The sequence below is a fragment of the Bos javanicus genome, chromosome 16, assembly GCF_032452875.1.
Source record: "Bos javanicus breed banteng chromosome 16, ARS-OSU_banteng_1.0, whole genome shotgun sequence".
Classification (NCBI taxonomy): Eukaryota; Metazoa; Chordata; class Mammalia; order Artiodactyla; family Bovidae; genus Bos; species Bos javanicus.
Window position 1 is genome coordinate 62318313 of NC_083883.1, and position 15223 is coordinate 62333535.

The 15223-nt window shown below is 37.1% G+C and overlaps 1 protein-coding gene across 3 annotated transcripts in view; it reads right to left on the bottom strand.

The window, feature by feature from the left end:
* ACBD6 (acyl-CoA binding domain containing 6) overlaps positions 1 to 15223 on the bottom strand; it is a 192709-nt gene that overhangs the window by 79584 nt on the left and 97902 nt on the right. For all 3 annotated transcript variants that reach the window (XM_061383378.1, XM_061383379.1, XM_061383381.1), the window contains exon 6: positions 15085 to 15174. In XM_061383378.1, coding sequence (XP_061239362.1) covers positions 15085 to 15174 — 90 coding nt within the window. The remainder of the gene's footprint in view (positions 1 to 15084; positions 15175 to 15223) is intronic.

A 15223-nucleotide genomic window follows, 5' to 3' on the forward strand; every position in this document is an offset into this window, starting at 1 on the left:
GATTAGATAGCTGTAATATATCAGTGGTGATATATTGATTGTGATGGCTGAATTATGCGTACGTAATAGAATGTCCGATAGTTTGAACATTCCTTAGCTGGATGGGATGAATTATAAGCTGGAATCAAGATTCCCAGGAAAAATATCAACCACCTCAGATATGCAGAAAGCAAAGAGGAACTAAAGAGTCTCTTGATGAAGGTCAAAGAGTAGAGGGAAAAAGCTGGCTTAAAAGTCAATATTACAAAAACAAAGATTCCAGTATCTGGCTCCATCACTTCATGGCAAACAGAAGGGGAAAAGCTGGAAGTAGTGACAGATTTCCTCTTCTTGGGCTCTAAAATCACTGCAGATGGTGACTGCAGGCGTGAAATTAAAAGACAATTGCTTCTTGGAAGGAAACCTATGACGAATCCAGACAGTGTATCAAAAAGCAAAGATATCACTTTGCCAACAAAGGTCCATATAGTCAAGGCCTTGGTCCTTCCAGTAGTTATGTACAGATGTGAGAGTTGGACCATAAAGAAGCAGAGCACCAAAGAAGTGATGCTTTCAAACTGTGGTGCTAGAGAAGATTCCTGAGAGTCCCTTGGACAGCAAGGAGATCAAACCAGTCAATCCTAAAGGAGATCAACCGTGAATACTCACTGGAAGGACTGATGCTGAAGCTGAAGCCCCAGTACTCTGGCCACCTGATGCGAACAGCTGACTCATCGGAAAAGACCCCAATGCTGGAAAAGATTAAAAGCAGAAGGAGAAGAGGGCAACAGAGGATGAGATAGTTGGATGGCGTCACTGATTCAATGGACATGAACTTGGGCAAACTGAGAGATGGTGAGAGACAGAGAGGCCTGGCAGGCTGCAGTCCATGGCGTTGCAAAGAGTAGGACACAACTTGGCAACTAACAACAACAAAGTAGAATGTCCTTGTTTGCACAGGGGTGGTAGGGCATAACGTTGGCAAAATACTCTGAGTTCAAGGTTTAAGACTCATACTCTTATTATTTGTATAAATTTGAAATCGTTTCCAAATGAAAAAATTAAAAATCTAGAAATGTGAAGAAGTAGGAAATTGTGATTCGTAAACAAAAACTAGCCAAAAGCAGCAGCCTCAAAGATGATTCAGGTATATAAGTTAAAAGATATGAACTTCACAATAATCATTATAAATATGTGAAAGAAAACAGAAGAAAAGATGGAAATTTTCAACAGAAAAAGGGAATAGGTGAAATTAACCAAATGGTCATTCTAGACCTGGAAAATTATAATATCTGTACTTGTGAAATCAATGTAGAGCCCCAAGCAGTATTTAAAATATCAATTAAACAAAAATTCTTAACCACTGCTGGAAAATGAAATATAGGAAAAAATCTTAAATGCAATCAGAGAAAAAAGACACTATCTTCAGAGCAACAACAAAAAGAACTCCAGCCAACTTCTCAAATCAAAATGTGAGCTAGAAGATAATAGAATGACAGCTCTAAAGGGCAGAAAAATAAACTGGCCAACACAGAATTCTCTATCAAGCAAAATTACCTTTCTAAACTATAAGTGGAAAAGACATACTCAGACAACTGAAGCTGAGATAATTCATCACTAGAAGTCAATACTGCAAGAAATATTAAAGTTCTCCAGGCAAAAGAAAAATGATACCAGATAGAATCAGGAAATCGCAAGAAGTGAAAGAGCATTAGAAAGGGTAGATATGTGAATAATGATAAAAGATTACTGACTAATGCAAAAACAGTATCTTGTTAGGAATGTAGAAAATAGAGAAGCAAAAATATATCATGTATAATATAATACAATTATAGCAACACAAGCTAGAAAAAAATAAACAGAATTAAACCATTTTAAGATTTTTCAGTGTTCAGGGCATGGCAAAAGTATTAATTTAAGGTAGACTATAATAAGTTAAGGGACTGTTTTGTAATTTCTATCATGGCCACTAAAAGTTATTTGTATTAAAGAATAACAAATACACAATAAAAAAGGTAAAATGATATAATAAAAAATACTTGACAAATACAAAAGAAGCTTGGAAAGGAAAAACAAAGACAAAAAGCAGGTGAGAAAAACTAAAAAAAAAAAAAAACACAAAAAATGGTAAAATTAAACAGAACTATATCAGTAATTACATTAAATGTAAATAAATTAAATATTAAGGCCGAGGGTCACAGGCTGAGGTGTGTGAGTGCCTCGGGACCCTCAGTGGCTGAACACAGGGGTCCGCCTCTCAGCTGATGAGGCCTGGCCCCTTCCTGTGATTTTCGATGAGTGTAAATAATTTTAAATAACCTCTGGCCCTTGGAATAAAGTTCTGTTTTCTGTAAAAAAAAAAAAAAAAAAAAAATTAAATATTAAAAGGTAAAGATGATCACACTGGATAAAAACCAGGACCCAACTACATGCTATTTATAACAAACACACTTAAACTATAAAGACATAATGTTAATGATTGAATTGTATAAACTACCCCACCCCCTGCCATGCATATATTTAGGCCCTAACCACCAATGTGACTGTATTTGAAGAAACTGCAGTGGAAATTTTAAAAAATATATTTTGGATACAACATAACAATTTGCTACATGCATTTAAAATAATGCATAAGAGAAATTTATACTTCTAAGTACACCTATGAGAATAGTTGGAAATAAATTATCTAAGCTTCCATGTCAAGAAGCCAGAAAAAGAAGAGCATATTAGATCCAAAGAAAGTAGAAGGAAAGAATAAAGAGCAAAAATCAGTGCAGACACCAAATATAAAATGGAGACAATCAACAAAGCTAAAAGTTGATTCTTTGAAATCATCAATAAAGTTGATAAACCCTTAGCAAGAATAATTAGTAAAAAATAAATTATTTTTAATAATCAGTAAAAAATAAATTATTCTGATACTGATATTTCAGTATCAGAAAGTTTTTAAAAAGAGATCACTATACACTCTATAGATACTATAATGATAGCAAGAGGATATTATGAATAATTTTAGGTCTGTCTTTTATAACTTAAGATGAAATAGACAAATTCCATGAAAAACCCTGACTTATTAAACCTGACCTCTATATAAAATGTGAACAGTCTTGGATCACTAAAAGAAATTGAGCCTATAATTTATTTATTTATTTTTAAGCCTCTGGGTTCAGAAGGCCTCATTTAAAAAATTCACCTATGTATCAATTATAGTGTTTGTTATATATTTTATAGCTTTTAAAATCATTACTCTAAAGGTTTTATTTCTCCTGTGTGTGTTTGTATAACTTATTACTATTTACTGGTATTGACATTTTACCACTTGGATGTAGCATGTGTGTGTGTATCTGTATATGTACATGTGTATGTATGTATAACTTATAATTATTTACTTATTGTTGTTGTTGTTCAGTTGCCCAGTTGTGTCCAACTCTTTGTGGCCCCATGGACTGTAGCACGTTAGGCCTCTCTGTCCCTCACCACCTCCTGAAGTTTGCCCAAGTTCATGGTGGTGGCATCCAACTATCTCATCCACTGAAGCCCTCTTCTCATTCTGCCCTCAATCTTGCCCAGCATCAGGGACTCTTCCAGTGAGTCAGCTGTTCACATCAGATGACCAAAATACTGGAGTTTCAGCTTCAGCATCAGTCCTTTCAGAGAATATTCAGGGTTGATCTCCCTTAAGATTGACTGGTTTGATCTCCTTGCTGTCCAAGGGACTTTCAGGAGTCTTCTCCAGCATCACAGTTTGAAGGCATCAATTCTTTGGCGTTCTGCCTTCTTTACAGTCCAGCTCTCACAATTGTACGTGACCACTGGGAAGACTACAGCCTTGACTATACGGACCTTTGCTGGCAGAGTAATTAATATCTCTGCTTTTCAACATGCTGTTTAGGTTTGTCATAGCTTTCCTGCCAAGAAGCAAATGTCTTCTGATTTCATGCCTGCAGTCACCATCTGCAATGATTTTAGAGCCCAAGAAGGCGAAATCTGTCACTGCTGCTGCTAAGTCACTTCAGTCATGTCCGACTCTATGCGACCCCATAGATGGCAGCCCACCAGGCTCTGCCATCCCTGGGATTCTCCAGGCAAGAATACTGGAGTGGGTTGCCATTTCCTTCTCCAGTGCATGAAAGTGAAAAGTAAAAGTGAAGTCGCTCAGTCGTGTCTGACTCTTCGCGACCCCATGGACTGAAGCCTACCAGGCTCCTCCATCCATGGGATTTGCCAGGCAAGAGTACTGCAGTGGGTTGCCACTGCCTTCTCCAAAATCTGTCACTACTTCCACCTTGACTCTATTTGCCATGAAAAAATGGGGCCAGATGCCATGATCTTAGTTTTTTTAATATTTAGTTTTAAGTCAGGTCTTTCACCTTCCTCCTTCACCCTCATCAAGAGGCTCTTTAGTTCCTCTTTGCTTTCTGCTATTAGAGTGGTATCATCCACATATCTGAGGTTGTTGATGTTTCTCCCGCCTATCTTGATTCCAGCTTGTAACTCATCCAGCCTGGCATTTCTCATGATGTGCTCAGCATATAGATTAAACAAACAGGGTGACAGCAGACAGCCCTGCTGTACTCCTTTCCCTATTTATTCTACTAGTTGATTTACTTATTACCTACTGACATTTTACCACTTGGATGAAATGTAGAAACCTTATTCCATTTAACTCCTTTTACTTTCCTCCCTTTATAATAGTATTCATCCTGTTTGGTGTTTGCTGAGCAAACCTAGATTTGTGATTTGGTGTGTATCATTAATTTGGAAAATGGCCAGTCATTCCAATATTTTTTCTGCTCTATTCACTCTTCTTCTGATATTCCACTTACATGTATGTTGCTGCTGCTGCTAACTCGCGTTAGTCATGTCTGACTCTGTGCGACCCCATAGACGGCAGCCCACCAGGCCCCCTCGTCCCTGGGATTCTCCAGGCAAGAACACTGGAGTGGGTTGCTATTTCCTTCTCCAATGCATGAAAGAGAAAAATGAAAGTGAAGTCGCTCAGTAAGTGTCTGACTCTTTGCGACCCCATGGACTGCAGCCTACGAGTTACACCTTATAAAATTGTTCAAAAGGTCTCAGAAATGCTCTTTTTAGTTTTCTTTCATTTGTTTTTCTTTGTGCGTGTCAGTTTTGTAAGTTTTCACTAACATATCTTCAGGTTCACTGACTCTTTCCTCTGTTGTGTACAGTCTACTAGCAGAAAAACATCTCTATTCTTTCTCATTCTGTTTTTTAATTCTTTGCACTGTTCATTGAAGAAGGCCTTCTTATCTCTCCTTGATGTTCTCTGGAACCTGCATTCAGATGGGTATATCTTTCCCTTTCTCCCTTGTTTTTCACTTCTCTTCTATCCTCAGCTATTTGTAAAGTGTCCTCAGACAACCACTTTGCTTTCTTGCATTTCTTTTTCTTTGGGATGGTTTTGGTCACTGCCTCCCATACAATGTTATGAACCTCCATCCATAGTTGTTCACGTACTCTGTCTACCAGATCCAATTCCTTGAATCTATTCATGACTGCCACTCTATAGTTACAAGGGATTTGATCTAGGTCATACCTGAATGGTCTAGTGGTTTTCCCTACTTTCTTCAATTTAAGCCTGAATTTTGAAATGAGGAGCTCATGATCTGAGCCACAGTCACCTCTAGGTCTTGTGCTGACTGTATAGAGCTTCTCCATCTTCAGCTGCAAAGAATATAACCAATCTGATTTCAGTATTGACCATCTGGTGATGCCTATGTGTACAGTCATCTTTTGTGTTGTAGGAAGAGGGTGTTTACTATGACCAGTGTGTTCTCTTGGCAAAACTCTGTTAGCCTTTGCCCTGCTCCATTTTGTACTCCAAGGCCAAACCTGCCTGTTCCTCCAGGTACCTCATGACTTTCCTATTTTTGCATTCCAATCTCCTATGATGAAAAGGACATCTTTTTTTTGGTGTCATTCTAGAGATCTTGTAGGTCTTCATAGAACTCATCAACTTCAGCTTCTTTGACATTAGTGGTTGGGGCATGGACCTGGGTTACTGTGATGTCAAATGGTTTGCCTTGGAAATGAACCAAGATCATTCTGTCATTTTTGAGACTGCACCCATGTACTGCATTTTGGACTCTTTTTGACTATGAATGGAGGGCTACTCCATTTCTTCTAAGGGATTCTTGTCCAGAGAAGTAAACATATTGGTCATCTTAATTAAATTCACCCATTCCCGTCCATTTTAGTTCACTGATTCCTAAGATGTCAGTGTTCACCCTTGCCATCTTCTGCTTGACCACATCCAATTTACCTTAATTCATGGACCTAACATTCCAGGTTCCTATGCAATATTTTTCTTTACAGCATCAGACTTTACTTTCATTAGCAGACACATCCACAACTGTGTGTTTTTCCACTTTGGCCCAACTGCTTCATTCTTTCTGAAGCAATTAGTAATTGCCCTCCACTCTTCCTCAGCAGCATACTGGACACCTTCTGACCTGTGGGGCTTATCTTCTGGTGTCAAATGAAACATCTGGATATCCATATGTAAAAGATTGAAGTCAGTCTCCTCTCTTACATCAAATACAGTTAATTCAAAATGAATCAAAGACCTAAATTTAAGAGATAACACTATAAAACTATTAGAAGGAAAAGGCTTAATCACTATGATCTCTAATAAGTCAATCATTTCTTAAAAACAATACCAAAAACACAACAAAATTAAAAAATAGATAAATTAGGTTTCATCAAAATTGAAAATTTTGTGTTTTCAAAGGGGGTAGTATCAATCAAGTGAAATGACAATTCACTGAATGGAAGAAAATATTTATGTGCAATAATGTACTAAATGTCTTTAAAAATACACACACACACGTATTATGTAAGTAGAGCAAATAAAGATGAGAAGGAAATGCACTCAAAATTTACAGAGGAGAGGATAAGGGCTTGGGCTTTAGAACCAAAACAACATTTTCAAGCCTAGACTTTATCACTTACTAGCTCTATGACTTCTGTTTCTTTATCACTAAAATGCAGATAATAATACACCTACATTATAGGATTGATGTGATGACTATACATAAAATGCCTGGTACACAGTAAATACTAAAAAGCTGTTTTATATCTTACCCCTCCACCCCCACACATAACAGAATCACAGATAGTTTTATTTATATACTTTTGTGCCCCTCACCCTCCCCGCCTGAATTCAAATCTATAGAGTTTGGAATCTATCCTATAAGCAATGCAGTCATTAGAGAGTTTTGAGTAGGTCAGCGACATAATAAATAGTAGCCTTAGAAGGGCTGTGTTAGCAGCAAAATGCCTGGTGAACTTGGGAAAGAGCAGACTTGGCCAAGAACCAGGAGGACAGCTCTGAGGTAGTGGGACTACTTCATCATTTTAAGCCCTACAACACTGGGATAAATCTAGAATGGTCACTATCCCCATTCTTTAAAGTGTGTGTGTGTGTGTGTGTGTGTGTGTGTGTATTTCCCATTTATTTCATAAAACCACATAGGCATATAGAATTTCTTTTTTTCAGGTTTACTTATTCTTTCATTTCACAAGTATTCTTTTTTAAAATTGAGATATAATTGACATATAACATTTGTTTTAGGTATACAACAATGATTCAATTTTTGTATATATTACAAAATGGTCACCACAATAAATTTAGTTGAATCTCATATTTTCAAAATTTTCTTTAACACACAGTCACCAAAGTATTGTGTGGGAGGGCATGTTGCTCCATGCCATTATATAAATCGTAAATTCACATAATTTATACACCACAAAGTCCTCAAACATTTCAGTAACACTCAAAATATTCGCCTTTTGAATTGCTTAATACCCAGTACAGAGTGCAGATGTTCAACGCCATCGGTGCTCCTCTTCTCCAAACCCCACTTACTTCTTTCACGTTACTTTACGATAAATCTGAGAAGTCTAGCAATAAATCTTTAGCATTCAGATACTTTCAAATGTGCTTTTAGAGTAGTTTTAATCTTTCTTCAGGACTTAAAGATCAAATTTACTCAAGAGGTCTGAGGGGTACGTGTGTGTATTTAACCCATATCCTAATCTCAAATGTGGTTATGAACCCAACTTCCAGAGCTGAACTAAAAATCAATACCAAGCAGTGGAAAAGACAAAACTGTGTACATAATACTGCCAGATAACAAATGAAATCTATAAAGGATCTTTCTCAGAAATAAAATTAAAAGATTCAATTCCATCAGAGCCACAGAATGTAGAAACTGCAGTGCAATAAAAGTATATATGAGATATACTGAAAGGTAAAAATGACAGGAAAACACAGAGTAGACATTGACATATCTTTAATTACTACTCCGTTTCAGGCTAATGGTAAAAATTAGTCTTCAGATACTTGATAACATCAGCCTGTCTCTGCTGGGTTAGTACCAAGATCTGTAGCCAAGCAAATACTTCTAATAAAATTGATTTTCCTTTTTGGCAACCAATAGACCAGTCAATAATAATGTTGTTTAAGAAAGATTGAGTCATGAGGGAGATGAACATTTCCTTCCATTTACTATGTTTGTATTGTCTATATTTGAAAAGAGTTTTCAATAAGGAAACCAAAGAAGAAATTACAAGGGGAAAGCTATTTTGAGAGCAAATCTCCAAAAACCCTCTGATTTGGAAGCGTGTTAGCAACCCAAGCTGACAAAGCCAAAAGCAGTCCCTTATCTGAAGCTAGATCATATGGATCAGGATTGTCAATAACAAAGGAAAACCAAGGCTAGGAGCAACACAAAGTGGTCATATGATGACAAAGAGGGCAAGGGAAGGCATATAGTCCTCACTTATTCACCCTAAAAAGCTACATGGAACTTTTACTTTGCAGTGAAGTTTACTGCAAATACTCTTCACTATAAATAAAATACTCTTTACTATAGGTAAAGAGTATTCTATAAAACCACATATGGCAGTTTTTTATATTGTTTGTCTTATAATACTCAAACAAATAGAATACAAGAAACCCACGTGCAAAAATCTCAGCCTAAGCCTAAACTGGGGACACTTCCATCTAAAATACTACCCCTGACAATCCAAACCAAATTAAAGACATGAGTGCACCAATAAGTTTTTGTTTTGGTGGTAACTGGGGGAAGCAAGGGTTAGAAAGACAATTTCAGAGCTCACACAGAGAAACAGACAAGCAAAAATAACAGGAAATATTCTGAATACGTAATTAAGTAATCTATCCTGCCAGGTATTAAAACATATTTTGAAGCTACAATATTTAAAGCAGCATAGCACAAGTATGTGAGCAGAAAAAGAGGCAACAGAAGAACAGCTACAAACACGGTGAAATTCATAGATAAGTGAGAATATAAAAAGAAGACACTTTAAATCAGCAGAGAAAAGATTATTCAATAAACATTATTGGAACTGGCTAATCATCTGGACAAAAATAAAATTTCTATTACATACACGTGATCCTAATTCCAGATGAATCACAGAAATCATGAAGTGATAACAAGTATTAGAAGAAACATTTTAATAATTATTATATCACAAAGAAAGAGCTAATTTTCCTTAATACATAAAAGTTCTGAAACAAAGGAGAAAGAATTTTTTAAAAATTAGTTGTCTGCATTTTTTGAGTTTTTCCCTTTGTACATATACAACCTACAAAGAAAAAAAGTGAAATACATATGGCCTAAGGTTATGACTTTGATCTATGACTCAAAGCTAGGGAACTAGCCCAGGAAGAATGCACACAAGTCTAATGGGAAAAAAACATTTATTCTAATAAAATAACAAGGAAACCCAAAGGTTCTGGTAAATGCTTAGGCCTTTTCTGGTTCTCATGATTTATTTTTCTAACATTCTGTCAGCTTCTTTATAAGCTGATATTACTTTGTTCAATATTTACTGAGCAACATCTATATGTCAGACATGCAGGGTACTGGAGACAACCATACTCTAGCACTTGAATACGGTGGTGATGAGGATGTAGACATGTACACGATGAATTACAATACACGGGGACTGCATTGTGGCAGCTCTTTGATGAGCTTAAGAACAGGGAGCACGATAAGAGACGGTGGAGATGTCTATCTGGGCAGAGTGAAGGAAGGCTTCCTGGAGGAAATGATATGTAAAATTAGGCCTAGGAGGGAGAATGAAGAAGAGAGAAAACAGTATCTAAAAAACCCAACAGGTGAGCAACGTGTCAAGTTCTTCAGAATCAGTGGAACTGATCGCCGCAGGGATGGTGCATAAGCTAGGAGTGTGTTGAGAAATAAGTGGAGAGGTAAGCAAAGCCCAGATCAAGAAGGGCTTCACAGGACAAAACACATTTAGATTTAATTTTGGAACAGTAAAAGAAAATAAGAGAAATACTTGCAAATTAGCATCTTAAAAAGTCTCTCCAGATGAAAAGTGGGAAATACATCTAAGAACATCAAGATTAGAAGCAAGGATACAGTGGCTGCTGGCAATGTTGAAATAGAGAAGCGGGTAGATTTGAGATATACTTAGGAGACAGAACCTAGAGGACTTCAGCTGATCCCTAGAACACTGGGTGGATGTTGGTGCCAGTTATTGGGTGAGGATATAGACATGTACACGATGTGCTACGTTGGGAGTGGTAGTTGAGAGTAAGTTCAGCAGTGGTGCTAGTGGTAAAGAATGCCTGCCTGCAGGCACTGCAGGAGGGGCACAAGACGTGGGTTTGATCATCGGGTCGGGAAGATCCCCTAGAGGAGGAAATGGCAAGCCACTCCAGTATTCTTGCCTGGAAAATTTTATGGACAGAGGAGCTTGGTGGGCTACAGTCCATAGGGTTACAAAGGCTCAGACACAACTGAGCATGCACTGCAAGTTTTAACCGTCTGAGAAGACAGGAAGAAATATACGTTGGTGCAACTACTGGCTGAGAAACATATTGTTGATAAAGATTTCTTCTATTTTGTCTGTGAAACAGGAGAAAATGTGAGAATAAGAAAGACCATTAAGACATGCCAGCCAAAATTAAAGACTGATACCATCATTTTTGATAGTATCAGGGATGGGTGATTTTGTCTTCCTAGCTTTGCCTAGAGCCAAAATGTAGATGTATAGAAGCCAGGCAACTGGATTAATCAGAATTAAAGTTTTGCCAGATGGTTACCATAGCTGAAAAATAGGGGATGGGAATAAAGTTGAACATAATAATAGCATGAGAGTGGACAAATGAGCTAAAATGGAAGAAGTAATCAGTCAAGGCACTAGGGATTTCCATAAGGTCAAATAAGATTTAGAGTGAAATGAACTGGAGAGTATAGTTAGAACCAAACATTTCAGACTTGATTAAAAGTTCAGGGTGAGGTCATGGGCTAAAGTAGAATGGATGTACATGACAACAAATATTATGAAAAGGAAAAGCATTTTTTATTTGACATACTAAATTAAAAAGCAAACTCCTGAATAAGACATGGATGCCCACTTTCACTATTTTATTCAACATAGTACTAGAAGACCTAGAGCAATTAGGCAAGAAAATGAAATAACAGACATCAAAACTGGAAAGGAAGAAGTAAAAATATCTTTGTTCATAGACAACACATGTTATATGCAGAAAATCTTTAAGCTTCCACAAAAAGCTGTTAGAACTATTAAGGAAATTCAGCAAAGTTGCAGGATATAAAATCAACACACAAAAACCGGTTGCATTTCTAAACACTAACAATGAATAATCAGAAAGTGAAATTTAGAAAACAGTTTCATTTACAGTAGTGGCAAAAAAGAATGAAATACTTTGGAATAGACCGAACCAAGGAGGCAAAAGAATTGTACACTGAAAATTATAAAATAGTTTTGAAATAAATTCTCTAATTTATTAGAGTCACTCACAAAGAAAAGTCATTCCATGGACTGGAAGACTTAACCACTGTTAAAATGACAATATGAGTAGCCCTGCTTTTAAAAGTCTGCTTTATGCCACTTCACTTTACTAAAGACCTACCTTAGTACCTGGTTTTGCTAACCAAAAAAAAAAAAAAGTCTAGAGGACTTTTGCTTTTACAAAAACAGGCACTGGCACTGTAGAGGAGTGCGCACTCAGAGCACCAAGAGCAGTGCTCCTCCTCCTCCTCCAGCAACTACGCTCTGCATCTCAGCACTAGGCCACCTTAACTTTTAACTGTGCCCGCGCCAGTGCTTTATCTCAGTTTATTTTGTGCATGCATTAGCAAGATGTGTCCTCAGGTAACTGCTTCTTCGCTTTCCATCATTTTGTCTTACAAAATGTTTCATTCTTTGCTTTACTTTCAGAGAACAGGGGAAAACTGTACTCCCAAATTGCTCTACAGATTCAATGCCACCTCTATCAAAACCCCAATGACTTTTTTGTAAAAAAGAGAAAAATCCATCCTAAAATTCACATGGAAACACAAAGGACTCAGAACAGCCAAAAGTCTTGAAAAACAAGTTGGAAGTCTCACATTTCCTAATTTCAAAATTTACTACAAAGATATAGTAATTAAACCAGTGTAGTACCGGCATAAAGACAAACATATAGACAAATGGAATAGAATAGAGACCCCAAACTCTTGCATATATGGTCATATGGTTTTTGACAAGGGTGTCAGGACCATTGGTGAAGAAAGGACCCAGTCTTTTCCACCTATGAATGGCCCTGGGAAAACTGAAAGTGCACATGCAAAAAAAAAAAAAAAATGAAGCTGGACCCTTATGTAACCTTTGATTCAAAACAGGTCAAAAAACAGAGCTAAAATTTTAAAGCTCTTAAAGAAAATATGGGGGAAAAACATGACATGGCATTTGGCAATGACTTCTTGGATATGACACCAAAAACACAGGCAACAAAAGGAAAAATAGAGTGAACTTCCTCAAAATTTTAAGCTGCTGTGTATCAAAGGACACTATTATCAGCAGCGTGCAGGACCACCCACAGAATAAGAGAAAATATTCGTAAACTGTGTATATGATAAGGGACTGATACTCAGAATATCTGAGTCAGAAAGATCCCCTGGAGAAGGAAATGGCAACCTACTTCTGTGTTCTTGTCTGGGAAATCCCATGGACAGAGGAGCCTGGCAGGCTACAGGTCCATGGAGTTGCAAAGAGTCAGACATGACTGAGTGAGTAACACACCTTACAACTTAACAATAAAAAACCCCAAACAACTCAGTTAAAGAGTGGGCAAAGGACATGAACAGACATTTCTCCAAAGAAGATGAACGTATGGCCAATATTAACTGGTCAGCATTAATCATGTTCAGCATCATTAATCATTAGGAAAATGCAAATCAAAACCACAATGAGATATCACTTCACATCCACCAGGATGGCTAATATCAAAAATACAGAAAATAACAAGTGTTTTTAAGGATGTGGAGAAACTGGAATATCTGTGCATTGCTGACGGGAAGGTAAAATGGTGCAGCCACTGTGGAAATGGTATGGTGATCCTCAGAACATTAAAGAGTTACCATATGATCCAGCAATTCCACTTCTGGATATATATTCAAAAGAAGTGAAAGCAAAGACTCAAAACAAACATTTGCTACTCATATTCACAGAGGTATTAATCACAATAGCCAGAAGGTGAAAGTAACCTGGATGTCTGTAGATGGATATTTGGATAAACAAAATATGGTATATACATACAATGCAGCATTATTGAGTTTTAAAAAGGGAAAAAATTCTGCCACATGGTACGACACGGATGAACCTTGAAGACATTATGCTAAATGAAATAAGCCAGTCACAAAAGGACAAATACTGTATGATTCTACTTATATGATGTCTCTAGAGTAGTCAAATTCATGAAGAGAGAGAGTAGAATGGTGGTTGCTAGGGTTATGGGGGGGCGGGGGAATGGGGAGTTACTTATGTGTACAGAGTTTCTAGGGGTGCATGGTAAATCTTAATAATCATGAATTTGGCAATTGTTGCTTAGGTATGACACCAAAAGCACAACCAACAAAAGCAAACAGATATGCCGAACTTCATCAAAACTGAAAACTTTATGTGCGCCACAGGACACTATCGAGGAAGTGAGAAGACAACCCCCAGAAAGGGAGAAGATATTTGCAAACCATACATCTGATAATGCTTTAAGGTCCAGAATATAAGAACTTTTACTTCTTAAATATAAAAAAGCCCCTCAGTTTAAAAAAGGGCAAAACACTTGAATAGACATTTTTCCAAAGAAGATAGACAAGCTGTTAACAAGTACATGAAAAAATACTCACTGGGGAAATGCAAATCCAAATCATACTCTGATGAGATCACTACACCCCACTAGAATGGCTATTAAACAAGAAAATAACGAGTATCGGTGAAGAAGTGGAAATACTGAAACACTCTTGCATTGCATCGCTGGTGGGAATGTAAAATTGTGTGGCTCCTGTAGAAAACTGTTTGGAGTTTCCTCAAAAAGTTAAACATCAAATTACCGTATAGGAAATTCTCCTCCTAGGTACAGAACCAATAGCACTGAAAACAAGTTTTGAACAAAAACATGTATGCAAATTGTTCACAGCAATTATTCACAATTGCCAAAAGGTGAAAACAACTCAATTACCCATCAGTTGATGAAGGATAAAAATGTGTTCTATACATACAACAGAATATAACTTAGTCATAAAAAGGAAAGAAGTGCAATTACATGGATAATAATGTGCTACAACATGGATAATCTCTGAAAACATGCCCGTGAAAGAAGCCAGAGCCAAAGACCACATACTTTATGATCCCATTTATATGAAATATCCAGAACAGGCAAATCCATCGAAACAGAAAGCTTAGTTGTTGCTAAGATCTGGAATGGAAGGGAAATAGGGAGTGACAACTTGATGGGTACAAACTGTCCTTGTCCTTCTGGGGCGACGAAAATGTTAGGACAAGACCGTAGCGATGGCTACACATTGTTAAATATACTAACGCCACTGGACTGTACACTTTAAAACCGTTAGTAAAGTAAATTTTACTTTATATAGATTTTACCTCATTTTTAAAAAATGTTCCCTTTTCATTACCCTTCAGTTCAGTTCAGTGGTCAAACAGGAGATGACAAGAGTGAACATGGACATTCTAGGAATCAGCGAACTAAGATGGACTGGAATGGGTGAATTTTCTCATCGCTCTTACCTGACAGTTAATATCAGCTCTATATTGTAGCAAGACTGTGACTAGTTCCTTATGTCCTCGATCACAAGCCCAGTGGAGTAGAGTTCTGCCCTAAAACACAGAAAAAGACAAATGAATTTGTTAATCCAGCTGTGGGCCA